The sequence below is a fragment of the Bacillus rossius genome, chromosome 1, assembly GCF_032445375.1.
Source record: "Bacillus rossius redtenbacheri isolate Brsri chromosome 1, Brsri_v3, whole genome shotgun sequence".
Taxonomy (NCBI): Eukaryota; Metazoa; Arthropoda; class Insecta; order Phasmatodea; family Bacillidae; genus Bacillus; species Bacillus rossius.
Genome location: NC_086330.1, coordinates 380,255,850 through 380,270,588, shown reverse-complemented (window position 1 = coordinate 380,270,588; position 14,739 = coordinate 380,255,850). Strand labels below are relative to the sequence as shown.

Here is a 14,739-nt window from a genome sequence, read left to right as displayed (position 1 = left end):
CAAGATGTCTAACTTTCAACCGAACATGATATACTCCAGTGTAACGCCCGGTCTAGGTACTGTTGATTACAGTGAGTCTATCGACGGGGTTTTAAAACATTTTTCGGAGAGATGTGACGCTGTGTTTCACGTGAAACAGGTTTTAAACCCAGGACCTCAAGATACACCTCTAGAAGTTATCAACTGTCTGGGCTATGGACATTGTAGTGTGAATATGATGAGAGACGATACAGTTCTCCCTGCAACACCTGAAGAGGTTTTCGCACATGCATTCAACCTACCAGCTATTCGGTCACCACCAGCATCTGCATGTGGCCAGACTTCGCCAGTACAGACATCAACTGCCTGTACCCAGATGGGTGCTACATCGCCAGCACCTACTACATCAGTAGCAGTCCAGCCTAAACACCGGCGTCAGCTTCGCCTTCCTACATCTCGCAAGAGTCGAACCCGAGATCTCAGTCATCTAGGTCCGATCAGTGAAGACACCACTCAAGTATGTTCCACAGAAAACACTAGTGATGAAAGAACTGTTGAGATTGCCCGTGTAGCTGTACGTTCATTACTTCTGGAACTATTGAGCAAAGTATAATGTTATTTATATCAATTTTCTCTTTAATATGTATTTCAGAGTTTATTATACTCTATGTAACTTGTAGTTATGCTTAATATTTAGGTATTGGGTCTCGAGTTAATGTTGCCTTTGTCACTATGATGTGTAGTGTGTGAATATTATGTGATTTTATTACTCGTTATTTACTTCTTTTAAATCATCGATTGTTCTTACCCCTTGCTGTTTGTAATAAGATTTAAATAAAAATGTGTTTAACATTTACGTTGTTTGCTTTAATTTCAAAACATTTAATTGCCGCTATTATTGAATTGTAACTATAAGTTATTAGTCTCCTCAGCTAGAGTGATTGCTTTAATACATAAATTCTAACACTACCTTCGAGATGTCTTCCGCCACTACGAGAAGAGAGAGAGACTCTACACAACACCAATATTTTATAAATACTCTATCATATTTAATAAACATACATTAATAAATAATAATAATATGGCTACAGGTTCCAAACTTATCTCGACTGGTTACACATTGCATAACACTTGTAGGTTTTTAAATTCAAACTTGGCACCATCCGGCGACAATACCTTGAATTAAAGATGGCCGACAGTGGTGCCATCCGGTAGCGACTTTATGAATTAAAGATGGCGATGGTGGCGCGCTCCGGCGGTAACTTTAGGAATTAAAGATGGCGACGGTGGCACACTCTGGTAGCAACACTAGGAACTAAAGATGGCGATGGTGGCGTCATCTGGTATCGATTGTATGAACTAAAATATGGCGACGGTGGCGCCATCTACCAGCCAACTTGAGAACCAAGATGGCGGCGCCTCTGGCAACTAATTTTTGAATTTGGCGCGCGATACTAGCGACATCTACCAGCCAATTTGAGAACCAAGATGGCGGCGCCTCTGGCAACTAATTTTTGAATTTGGCGCGCGATACTAGCGACATCTACCAGCCAACTTGAGAACCAAGATGGCGGCGCGTCTGGCAACTAATTTTTGAATTTGGCGCGCGATACTAGCGACATCTACCAGCCAACTTGAGAACCAAGATGGCGGCATGCGACACCTGCCTGCCGACTCCCTAACTAATATTTGAATTTGGCGCCATCTGGTAGTCTGTGCTGGAATTAAAGATGGCGATGGTATAATAATAATTTGAATTTCATGCATTTGGGAAGGCAAAGACACCCTCCCCCCTTTTATCATAAAACTTGACGTCAGTACGTGGCATATATAGATTATTTATTCCACCATATCCCAATTGGTCTCGTGGTCTAGTGGTCAAGGTGTCCGCCTCGTAACCACGACATCCTGGACGTTTTCACATCCCATGGATCGAATCCCAGCCTCGGCACTGAAATTATTTTAGTTAAAGAAAAAAAATAAAATAATCCCTGCTGCTATCTGGTGGCGACCAACAGAACTATATGACGTCGCAAGATGGCTGCCTCCAGCAGACGGAAACAAGATGGCGGCATGCAGCAGACGAAACAAGATGGCGGCCACCAGCAGACGAAAACAAGATGGCGGCCACCAGCAGACGAAACAAGATGGCGGCTGATGATTACATCGAATTTCAAAAGTTCGAAAAAAAAATTCGAATCCAAGATGGCGGCCGTGACGAAAAGTGCAACGGTGACGTCACGATTCGAAGTTGGTGGAAATTTCTAGAAATATAAAATGGCGGATGGATTAGCATGGATTAACATATGGATTAGCATGGATTAACATATGGATTAGCGTAGATTGGCATGGATTAGCATAGATTAGCATACGGATTGGCATAGATTGGCATAGATTAGCATAGATTAGCATAGATTAGCATAGATTAGCATAGATTAGCAAGGTCAAAGGTCAAGGTCAAAGGTCATGATGACGTCATCCAAGATGGCCGCCGATGTCGTCATCCAAGATGGCCGCCGATGACGTCATCCAAGATGGCGGGCTCCTGGCTCCTGCGCCTGTGCTTGAACCCCCCATTTCCAACTACTAGCCTACTTGCCCTAATGGCTTTCAGTTTATAGTTTCCTGGAAAGTGAAGAGTTTCTGAAAAGAAGTTATTTTTATTATTTCAGTTCAACATGGTGTGCAACGATGCGTGGCTCAGAGCTCTAGCTGATTCCTTGTTCATGGTGGGAGTCCTGCTGGGATCAATCATATTCGGAGCTCTGTCAGATAGGTACGTATCGCTATGATTGCTGAACGGCTTTCTGAATCGAATACAGATGGTAAAAACTTGCTTGTCTAGTGGAATGATTGCTACTGCTGATATTAACTTGATTCGAATTCTTTTCAGACTAATAAGCTAATTTTTTTGTTATTTTCATATTTGTACTGATATGTTAATTCGCTTTTTATTTAAATGTATATGTGACAATTTTTGGTATGTGTAGGCTGTAACATTTAACAGGTTTACTTTTCATGTATCTAGTTAGTAAAGATGCATGTAGTTGAAGCAGTCGGGTCCGCTGCTTTTGAACTTCGCGCACTGTGGCGGGCGTTGGCGCTTCCTTCCTCCCTTTCCCCTCCTCTCTAATTAGTACATTGTCGGTCTTGGCCTCCCCTCCTGGGGTTTGGCGCATGCGCGCGGCATCATGCTGATCATTTATAAGGCTTGGTTAGCCATTTTCGACCTTATTCTCATAGGTAGTCTGGGTAGAGCTTAACTTCACCACTTAAAATAAGGCAATAAATAAATAAATAAATAAATAAATAAATTTTGGACAGTATACATTCTTGGTTGCAAAGAGTTTTTTGAACAATTTTGCCAGATTTATTTTCTCAAGACCATGAGGAACAATCTTAATTAATTTAGGGTGAGGGATTTTGTGGTTAAAAATTTTATGGTGGCTCATATGTATGCTGTAAATAAAGGCTCAAAGGCAACACAGATAAGCTAGACACTATAAAAAGGGACTATGTGTTGGAGCATCATTTAGCTACGTCAATGGTTAAATCGCCTCAGCTCATAATTATGTGACATAAAAATGCAAACTTTAACTTAGATCCCAGAGAAGGGGGGAATAAAGATCCTTTTACTTTGGAGGCAATTGTAACTGTGAAATGGGAATCATAGCTGTAATCAAAACACCAAAACTATACGTTTTAAGGAAACCTTTCTTGATTAAATTTTCCTCTTATTGCAACACACAGACCTAGACTGCCCGATGACTTGCTTCGGTTACCATCATGCCACAGGTAACACTGCCCCACCCCCTCCATCTTCCCCAGCAAACTGGCACAGTCTAGTACAGTCTAGTGCAGACTAGTACAGTCTAGTACAGACTAGTTTCATGTATTAACTTGATGTAAGCTTTTGGAGATACGCCATTGCTAAGCACATGTATGTGTGTAGAAGAAAACTAAAAAAATACCCAAAAGACAAAAACACAAATTAAGCAAAATATTGCTGCTGTCAACAGGATATAAACACCACATAATATTCCATAACAGGAATATGGTCAAAAAACAAAGAAAAACAAAGAAAAATGGACTAAAAGAACGAAAAAAAACAAACCACAAATGATGACAGCACAAAAATATTGATCCCAAAAAAAAAATTCCGCACAACAGTTGAAACGAGACAAAAAACTACAAAACGAAAAGACGAAACAAACAATAGTTTTCCAAAACAGAAGATAACAGGAATAAAAAACACCATATTATTTTTTGAACCTTGACTATTTAACATTTTTATTTTCTTGAGGTACATTGTGATGTTACAAACGGTTTTTTTTTATATAGTGATGAAGGCGATGAAGTGAAGGTTGTTGATGTGCAGGGACCGCGTGTAACTGTGTCGGCGTGTCCGCAGGTACGGTCGCCGGCCCATCTTCTTCATCTCGCTGGTGATGCAGGTCGCCGTGGGACTGCTGGCGGCCGCGGCCCCCGAGTACGTCTCCTTCACGGCGGCCAGGATAGTGGTCGGCGCCACCACGTCCGGGGTCTTCCTCGTCGCCTACGTCATCGGTGAGGGGCGGCCGCTTCCAGTTCCCGCGCCGTGCCGACCTTCCATTCTCATTTCCTTGTCGTTTTATTAGTTAAGGCTAGGGGCACGAATTTTTCGCGCAAAAATCTGAACGCCTACTAGACTGCAACAAGGGATACCCACACCAGCGGTTTCTTCCTTGTGATTGGCGGCCGTCTGCGAGAGAAGTCGTTGCCTTGTTTGCACGAGCCACCAAGGACGAGTTTGCTTCTGCAATGAATTAAGTGTGATTGGTTGTTGTAACAATCGACACGCACCTCAAAGTAACTCGACCAATCACGAAACACAGGCGATGCTACAGTGTTTAACTTCCAGCTACTCTCGGGAATGTTTTGCGTGAAATTTTCATGGCCCTAGTTAAGGGCCGTTTCCGTGCATTCAGCAATACACTTCCTTTGCTTCTGTTGTTCTCACTGATATTTTCAACTATGGGACTACTACTTCCAGCACCTTTTCATTTTGTCATTTTATTAGTTAAGGGCTATTATCCTTGGCTTTTGTTGTTCTGTCACCAGTATTTTCAACATATATTTACTAAGTGTTATATAGTTTATGTTAAAAAAATTGACCAAGTTTTCTTAATTGATTATCATTTGCACCACTTTTGTCACCACTCACCACTCACCACCTCCGGCTAGCTCAAAATTAGTTGATGAGTGAAACATACAGGTTATGTAGCAGGACATGAAGAAATTCTAACTCAATGTTCGTTGTAATTATCTTTTGTTTGTTTTATTAAACTCAAATTATCTTCTGAACAAACAGAACACAAACAATAATTGAAATTTACTTCCAGAAAAGATACAACCCGGAGCCATCGCCCGAACAAAGACCGCTCGGCCTGGCGCTCGCTCGGACAATGACTGAATTACAGCCTTCCTTCCCTTTGAGCGGGCAGTGTCCTGGGCTTGCTGATGTAATTCTCAGCCAATCACGGTGCTTGGCAACAGAGGCTCAACGAAATGCTTACTTCTGTTCCCACGACGCAGCGATTTTGTATCTTTCTCGCACTCCGTGACCGTGAATCACACCCCTAGCGTGTGAAACAAAGCCTCGGTCGTGGAAAAAACGAAGGAGAATCACATCAGCACGCCTTCCCACACAAAGAAGCCAGCAAAAAAAGTTTACTAGAAAAATAAACTGATGAATTTTAAAAATAAAAACAAACCCGGAGAATTACGTTTACAATTACTTTTAAAAGGAAAAAAACTTAAATATAACCTGAAATTTGTCAAAAAAAATTATAACAAAAGATTATTACTGTATTGCATGAGGATGGCTGTAATCTGGGTTGTTATACTTTTTACAGCTATTATATCACACGTAGAAAATATAGCTTGAAAATATTAGTGAAGATGCAAGGGAGTTATAGGGTTAAAATTACAAAAATAACCTTTAACTAACTGCAATGTCTAAAAATTAAAATTTTCACAATTGTGTGTGAGACTCTACCTTAAATTGAATGGTTATGATGACATGAAAAAATGTCACTAGCGCAGCCATTTTGGATGGCTTTAGCTTCAATATAATACTCTGCACATGGGACTGGTTCTAAAATACTATTTATTTTCGATGGCACCAAACAATCAGTCATGACCAGCGAAAACAGATGGTGTGCATTTCCGTCAAAATTAATTTTTAAAATGGCAAATGTCACCAACGTAGATTAGATTTAACAAATTATGAAATTTAAAATAATGGTATTAAGAATGTCATATATAAAATAATTTTATATGAATAAAGGAAAACATGTGACTATAACTTTTTAAAGACAAAAGAACTTACTTTTTATAGCGCAACTTTTATTAATGTTATTTAAAAAAAAACTTAAAAAAAACTAAAAATGCATAAATATCATAAGTTCAATTTTTATATCTAGCAATGATGCATTATTTAATTTTAGAATAAGGTTGTTAAAATAGAAAAGTTGTGGTTGGCAATAAGCTTGTATAGTGCGACATGATTTAAAATATTATGTGTGAGAAATACACATATCCAGAATGATAGCTCAATTAATTAAATATGGTTTTATTTATTAAACTAACAATTACACTATTTCTTAAATTATAACTATATAGATGTTTGTTCCACAAATTAATTGCTCGTAAGTCCACTTGTACTCTCCCCACTGGAGCTGGGCTCAACAGTTCCTCTCCCTACTGCCCGTCTCCTACCGCGCACCTTTGGTCCCAACAAGAAGCCCCTTGCTCAACAGTTCCTCTCCCTACTGCCCGTCTCCTACCGCGCACCTTTGGTCCCAACAAGAAGCCCCTTGCTCAACAGTTCCTCTCCCTACTGCCCGTCTCCTACCGCGCACCTTTGGTCCCAACAAGAAGCCCCTTGCTCAACAGTTCCTCTCCCTACTGCCCGTCTCCTACCGCGCACCTTTGGTCCCAACAAGAAGCCCCTTGCTCAACAGTTCCTCTCCCTACTGCCCGTCTCCTACCGCGCACCTTTGGTCCCAACAAGAAGCCCCTTGCTCAACAGTTCCTCTCCCTACTGCCCGTCTCCTACCGCGCACCTTTGGTCCCAACAAGAAGCCCCTTGCTCAACAGTTCCTCTCCCTACTGCCCGTCTCCTACCGCGCACCTTTGGTCCCAACAAGAAGCCCCTTGCTCAACAGTTCCTCTCCCTACTGCCCATCTCCTACCGCGCACCTTTGGTCCCAACAAGAAGCCCCTTGCTCAAACAGTTCCTCTCCCTACTGCCCGTCTCCTACCGCGCACCTTTGGTCCCAACAAGAAGCCCCTTTCTCAACAGTTCCTCTCCCTACTGCCCGTCTCCTACCGCGCACCTTTGGTCCCAACAAGAAGCCCCTTGCTCAACAGTTCCTCTCCCTACTGCCCGTCTCCTACCGCGCACCTTTGGTCCCAACAAGAAGCCCCTTGCTCAACAGTTCCTCTCCCTACTGCCCGTCTCCTACCGCGCACCTTTGGTCCCAACAAGAAGCCCCTTGCTCAACAGTTCCTCTCCCTACTGCCCGTCTCCTACCGCGCACCTTTGGTCCCAACAAGAAGCCCCTTGCTCAACAGTTCCTCTCCCTACTGCCCGTCTCCTACCGCGCACCTTTGGTCCCAACAAGAAGCCCCTTGCTCAACAGTTCCTCTCCCTACTGCCCGTCTCCTACCGCGCACCTTTGGTCCCAACAAGAAGCCCCTTGCTCAACAGTTCCTCTCCCTACTGCCCGTCTCCTACCGCGCACCTTTGGTCCCAACAAGAAGCCCCTTGCTCAACAGTTCCTCTCCCTACTGCCCGTCTCCTACCGCGCACCTTTGGTCCCAACAAGAAGCCCCTTGCTCAACAGTTCCTCTCCCTACTGCCCGTCTCCTACCGCGCACCTTTGGTCCCAACAAGAAGCCCCTTGCTCAACAGTTCCTCTCCCTACTGCCCGTCTCCTACCGCGCACCTTTGGTCCCAACAAGAAGCCCCTTGCTCAACAGTTCCTCTCCCTACTGCCTGTCTCCTACCGCGCACCTTTGGTCCCAACAAGAAGCCCCTTGCTCAAACAGTTCCTCTTCCTACTGCCCGTCTCCTACCGCGCACCTTTGGTCCCAACAAGAAGCCCCTTGCTCAAACAGTTCCTCTCCCTACTGCCCGTCTCCTACCGCGCACCTTTGGTCCCAACAAGAAGCCCCTTGCTCAAACAGTTCCTCTCCCTACTGCCCGTCTCCTACCGCGCACCTTTGGTCCCAACAAGAAGCCCCTTGCTCAACAGTTCCTCTCCCTACTGCCCGTCTCCTACCGCGCACCTTTGGTCCCAACAAGAAGCCCCTTGCTCAACAGTTCCTCTCCCTACTGCCCGTCTCCTACCGCGCACCTTTGGTCCCAACAAGAAGCCCCTTGCTCAACAGTTCCTCTCCCTACTGCCCATCTCCTACCGCGCACCTTTGGTCCCAACAAGAAGCCCCTTGCTCAACAGTTCCTCTCCCTACTGCCCGTCTCCTACCGCGCACCGTTGGTCCCAACAAGAAGCCCCTTGCTCAACAGTTCCTCTCCCTACTGCCCGTCTCCTACCGCGCACCTTTGGTCCCAACAAGAAGCCCCTTGCTCAACAGTTCCTCTCCCTACTGCCCGTCTCCTACCGCGCACCTTTGGTCCCAACAAGAAGCCCCTTGCTCAACAGTTCCTCTCCCTACTGCCCGTCTCCTACCGCGCACCTTTGGTCCCAACAAGAAGCCCCTTGCTCAACAGTTCCTCTCCCTACTGCCCGTCTCCTACCGCGCACCTTTGGTCCCAACAAGAAGCCCCTTGCTCAACAGTTCCTCTCCCTACTGCCCGTCTCCTACCGCGCACCTTTGGTCCCAACAAGAAGCCCCTTGCTCAAACAGTTCCTCTCCCTACTGCCCGTCTCCTACAGCGCACCTTTGGTCCCAACAAGAAGCCCCTTGCTCAACAGTTCCTCTCCCTACTGCCCGTCTCCTACCGCGCACCTTTGGTCCCAACAAGAAGCCCCTTGCTCAACAGTTCCTCTCCCTACTGCCCGTCTCCTACCGCGCACCTTTGGTCCCAACAAGAAGCCCCTTGCTCAACAGTTCCTCTCCCTACTGCCCGTCTCCTACCGCGCACCTTTGGTCCCAACAAGAAGCCCCTTGCTCAACAGTTCCTCTCCCTACTGCCCGTCTCCTACCGCGCACCTTTGGTCCCAACAAGAAGCCCCTTGCTCAACAGTTCCTCTCCCTACTGCCCGTCTCCTACCGCGCACCTTTGGTCCCAACAAGAAGCCCCTTGCTCAACAGTTCCTCTCCCTACTGCCCGTCTCCTACCGCGCACCTTTGGTCCCAACAAGAAGCCCCTTGCTCAACAGTTCCTCTCCCTACTGCCCGTCTCCTACCGCGCACCTTTGGTCCCAACAAGAAGCCCCTTGCTCAAACAGTTCCTCTCCCTACTGCCCGTCTCCTACCGCGCACCTTTGGTCCCAACAAGAAGCCCCTTGCTCAACAGTTCCTCTCCCTACTGCCCGTCTCCTACCGCGCACCTTTGGTCCCAACAAGAAGCCCCTTGCTCGTCGTTCACTATCGCTCATGGAAGGGTCACCCGCCTCTTCACTTCACTGCCCGAGGATTCTCCGGAGACAACCACCAGTCTCTTCGGAGGGCGACGTCGTCCTTCTGTATCTGCGAACTTCCAGTCTGGGAAGGTCGTATAGCTCTCCGAAGTCATGTCATCGAATCCCCGACTTGACACTCGAAGCTGCGAGAACAATGGCATCCTAGCTACACCACTTCACACTTGTCCTGGTGGGGGGGGGGGGTGGGGGGGGGAGGGGGGTGTCCTCGGAATTCTCCAATTGAGACGGAGAGAGGCGCCACAAACTCTTTGGGAAGGCCGCTAATCACACAAGGCGTGTAGTGGTAATGTAGGGACGGGCGCTACGTGCATCGTGCCCTCCTGCATGCCGACGCATTAGCCAGCGGGCCAGCCTTGCACATGTTCGAGTTCACCTTTCCAAATTTATTTAATAGAAGGAATTTAAAGTCAAAATTTTTCCAATAGCCTATTACATCTCAAACTTTATTTAACAACAAAGTTGGAGACTAAAATTCATGAGCGTGACGAGGCCTTAACTGCATCGGTGTGGTCAGCTCTTCAGGAACGAATGGGGCCGGTGGCACTACGACTGAACATTTTGGATGCAACCCAACGAACGAACGAATGATACCATTGGGCGCGGAGCAGTGATGGCATGAAAGGGCTGAGAAATTGTTTAGCGGAAGGAATGGAGAACTTGGGAAAACTCCCTGGCTGTGACAGTATCCACTGTTCTTGGTTTTAAATAAATATAAATAAAGGTGATCTATTGGGTTTCAAACCCACATTGTGCCTTTGTGGGAGTTCAGTTATCTGTTAACTAACTCCTACATTTGAAACTTATATATACTTCTTGCCAGCCAATCGAACTTAGCAGTACAAGGCAAATGTTGAATTGAAATACATTCATTTTGCAGCAAGGTTTTTAATCAGTTAGTTTATAAAATAAATTTTTACTCAACCCTAACTATTACAAACTTAGGTTAAGATCAATCTGTAGGATTACAGGGGTACCGGTAGAGGGTCATTTCCATTTCACAGTTACAATTTTGTAAGTGCAAGTGTGTCCCGCTGTGAGGGGCATTTAAATTCCACGGTGGGGGCAGACTCTTGGCTGAAAAGCCATGCTGCTCTGGAGCAATTGACGTAACAAAATTGTTGCAAGTTACGCAAAGCAATCAAACACACAAAACTCTTCAATAATATACATAATAAACTATCATGTAAAATGTCAAAATAATTAAATTATTTCACAGGATAAAACACCTTTTTTTTTTAATATGTTCCAAGTTGCCTTAGTTTTAAATTTTGATATTCTAGTTTCATCATAATTTTTTTTAATTCCTTAGGTATATGTCGTAGATTTATAAACTAGAGTAATGTTTTAACAGTTTTTAGAAGTATGATGAAAGGTCTTTCTTCCAGCTCAGGACCTTGGCCATTCTGAATGAGTGACGATGTTGAATATTGAACGTCAGTCAAGTTTTAATGGGGGATAGCAAATGTGAAATGTAACCTCGCTGTAAATCAGGAAACACTTCACTGAGGTGTAAACTGACAGTAACGATAAAACTCTGAGCGAACTGAAATCGCTGGCAGCTCAATAACGCGACCAGGGTCAACTGCTGGAGTCCACTCGATTGGTGCTGGATCGCACAACGTGATAAACCACGGGAAGCCTTCATTTCACTGACGAGAGAGCCACACCCGAAGTTCCCCGAAGGTTGCTTAGCAAATAACTTTTAATATGTAGCTATCCAGCGCTAGGAAATCGTTTAACATGATTTCACAGTATCTTTAATGTAGCTATCCTAACCAAATCAACCGTCCACAATGTTTTAAAGTATTTATAATGTAGCTAACCTAACCTAATTGACCATTAGTTATCATTAGAGACCGGAAAAATTCGCGTATTCATTTCACGATATGCTATAATCCAAACAACTGTACCTTTATATTGGTTCTGTGATTGGCTTACAGTTTATCTGAAGGACTTTTAGCCAGTGGAAAACCTTCAACCAAAACAGTATCAAATCGCAAGCGTCCCAGTTGACAGGTGTCACGAGTCAGTAGCCAATGAGCAGGTGGCATTTGCCCGAGTGTGTAAGGGGTTGTGGAGTCTATCCTAGAGGTCATCGAAAGTGCGAATTTTTCCAGTCTCTAGTTATCATGAGTTGTTCAAAATAAAATATAAAAACCCGAAGATGCACGATCGGGTGTTTGGCTCTCTCGTCTGTGAAAAGAATGCTTCCCCCATACTCATGGACAGTCCACGTTGTTCTGTCTCCAGCGCCGCGCATTGCCCCGACCTGAGTGCTCGTTTGTTCCGCTCAGCCATGGAGATGGTGGGCCCGAGCAAGCGGCTGTTCGCCGGCGTGGTGTGCCAGCTGTTCTTCACCACGGGCTTCATCCTGACCGCGCTGTTCGCCTACTTCATCGACGACTGGCGCATGCTGCAGGTGGCGCTGTCTCTGCCCGGCGTCGTCTTCCTCTCCTACTGGTGGTGCGTCCTCTCACTCTCTCTCTCGCGACCTCGCGTGTAGTGATTCATGCTGTGGGGGAGTTCTGATTTTAATGCTGTGAATTTCAATAATATTTTGATTTTGATAATGAATTTTGATTTATTGCAGTGAATTTTGATAATATTTTGATTTTGATAATGAATTATGATGATATCTTGATATTGATAATGAATTTTGATTTATTGCAGAGAATTTAGATAATATTTTGATTTTGATAATGAATTTTGATTTTGATAATGAATTATGATGATATCTTGATTTTGATAATGAATTTTGATTTATTGCAGTGAATTTTGATAATGAATTTTGATTTTGATAATGAATTATGATGAATTCTTGATTTTGATAATGAATTTTGATTTATTGCAGAGAATTTAGATAATATTTTGATTTTGATAATGAATTTTGATGTAATGGCGTATATAAAAAAACTGCATTAAATCAGTTTCTGTCCGGTCGTCACGATTTCCCTTCCCTACTATCGCCCGTGGCTACGGATGTGTTTTATGGTTAAATTTTTAGCGCTATTTAACACAGGAGATTTTGCTATTGTTTTTATTATTTATATATATAATGCGGTGTCGCTGTAGCTGCAACGTCCACAATGTGTCGCCCTCGTGAGAGACGCGGTGTCGCTTGTTCACCAGGTTCATCCCGGAGTCGGCGCGCTGGCTGCTGGCGCAGGGCCGCGCCGACGAGGCGAAGCAGCTGCTGCTGACGGCGGCGCGGGAGAACAAGGTGACCATCCCGGAGGAGGTGCTGGACAACCTGCTGCCTCCCGCCCCGGGGGACAAGGACAAGGACGAGGCCGCGGAGCAGCCCAGGCCGTCCCTGCTGGACCTCATGCGGCACTCCAACCTGCGCAGGAAGGCGCTCAACATATTCTTCTGTTGGTGAGCGGCTCCTTGGACCTCGTGGGGGCAAGCCTTCTGTTCACAGACGAGAGAGCCACACCCCAAGTTCATGCTCGCTTTCCCCTCCCCCCCCCCCCCCTCCCCTCTACCCACCGGTTCTATCTGATTGTATGAACCGGAGTGGCGTTAAAATTTGGCGGTCGATTAGGATAGGTTAGCTACATTATAAACACTTTAAAGACATTGTGGATGGTTGGTTATATTAGGTAAGTATAGCCACATTAAAGAATACTGTGAAATCATTTTATGGTTGCTTCGCAAATAACTTTTTAATGTATGTAGCTATCCAGGGCTAGGAAACCGTTTACATGATTTCACAGTGTCTTTAATGTAGCTATCCTAACACAATCAACCGTCCACAATGTTTTAAAGTATTTATAATGTGGCTAACCTAACCTAATTGACCATTAGTTATCATGAGTTACAATGAAAAAAAAAAAAACCGAATATGCATGATCGGGCGTTTGGCTCTCTCGTCTGTGAAAAGAAGGCTTCCCGCGCGACAGGGTGTCCACAAGGAAAAAAATATTTAGTACCAACTTAGGCGAGAAAAAAGTACTAGATTGAAAGAAAAAAAAGTAACAAATTATAATTTGTTATGGTTTTAATAATTTACGAAGTTGTTATGACATTGCAATACTCGAACTTAAATATCACACCACACACACATACATTCCATAGTTTTTAAAATAATTACGCTTAATAATTAATCATATTGGAGTTACTATAATATTATTATATTAAAGAAAAAAGTACTAGATTTGAGCGTAAATGTACTATACCACTAAAAAAAAATATATAAGTACTAGATCTAGTAGGAAAGTACTAACTGTGGTCACCCTGACTGCACGAGTGGCACATCTGAGAACCCGAGGGCTGGAAGCAGTGCCATGTGTGAAGGCATTTTTCGTTATGTGTTGTTTTAATGATTTTTATTTGTTTATAGACTATCATCTTATTAATAATTATTAAGTAGCATCATTAAAAATTTACATTAGCATAATTTGATTTTTTAGTTTATTGAAGGCTTGTGTAGTTTAATTAGAAAAGGTTTTGTTAAATATATTTTAATTTTTGTGAATAATTTTTGAAACACAAACTGTTTTGTAATTAATGTGTTTTTGTAACAGGCAAAATTGGTGCAAGTTTGCGCTATCAAATCCCCGGAGCCCAGGTATCAGGATGCCCGGTTAATATTTGTGACATGTTTCAACGCATTAGTTTACGCTGATAGAATTGAAAAGTGTGAATCTATTGCTGGTGGAATGCATTCGGAAACCTTAAAAAATTGATTTCGATGTGCTGAAGTTGTTGGTGCAGTAATGGGGACGGGGTTTTTTCTCCCTCCCTCCTCGCAGGTTCGTGAACAGCGGCACGTACTACGGGCTGTCGTGGAACACGTCCAACCTGGGCGGCAACGACTACCTCAACTTCTTCATCTCGGGGGCGGTGGAGGTGCCCGCCTACTCGTTCCTGCTGCTGACCTTGAACCGGTGGGGCCGCAAGTCCATCCTGTGCGGCTGCATGCTGGTGGCGGGCGTGGCGCTGCTGCTCACCCTGGCAGTGCCTTCAGGTGCGTCTGCCGCCGGAACACGAGGTCAATCAAATAGTGAAGTAGTAATAATAATTATTATTTCCCATTTTTTTAACATTTAATTAACCAGGAAATTTGGCACTCACGAAAGTATGTGAGTTCATCTAGCCACTTCAA

At 44.3% G+C, this 14,739-nt stretch overlaps 1 protein-coding gene across 1 annotated transcript in view; it reads left to right on the top strand.

Annotated features, from left to right (window-relative positions):
* The window catches only part of LOC134528589 (organic cation transporter protein-like), a 54,320-nt gene that overhangs the window by 20,386 nt on the left and 19,195 nt on the right, over positions 1 to 14,739 (top strand). Inside the window, exons 4-8 of the mRNA XM_063362341.1 lie at positions 2,652 to 2,755; positions 4,391 to 4,545; positions 11,927 to 12,095; positions 12,762 to 13,007; positions 14,387 to 14,601. Of these exons, the coding sequence (XP_063218411.1) occupies positions 2,652 to 2,755; positions 4,391 to 4,545; positions 11,927 to 12,095; positions 12,762 to 13,007; positions 14,387 to 14,601 (889 nt within the window). The remainder of the gene's footprint in view (positions 1 to 2,651; positions 2,756 to 4,390; positions 4,546 to 11,926; positions 12,096 to 12,761; positions 13,008 to 14,386; positions 14,602 to 14,739) is intronic.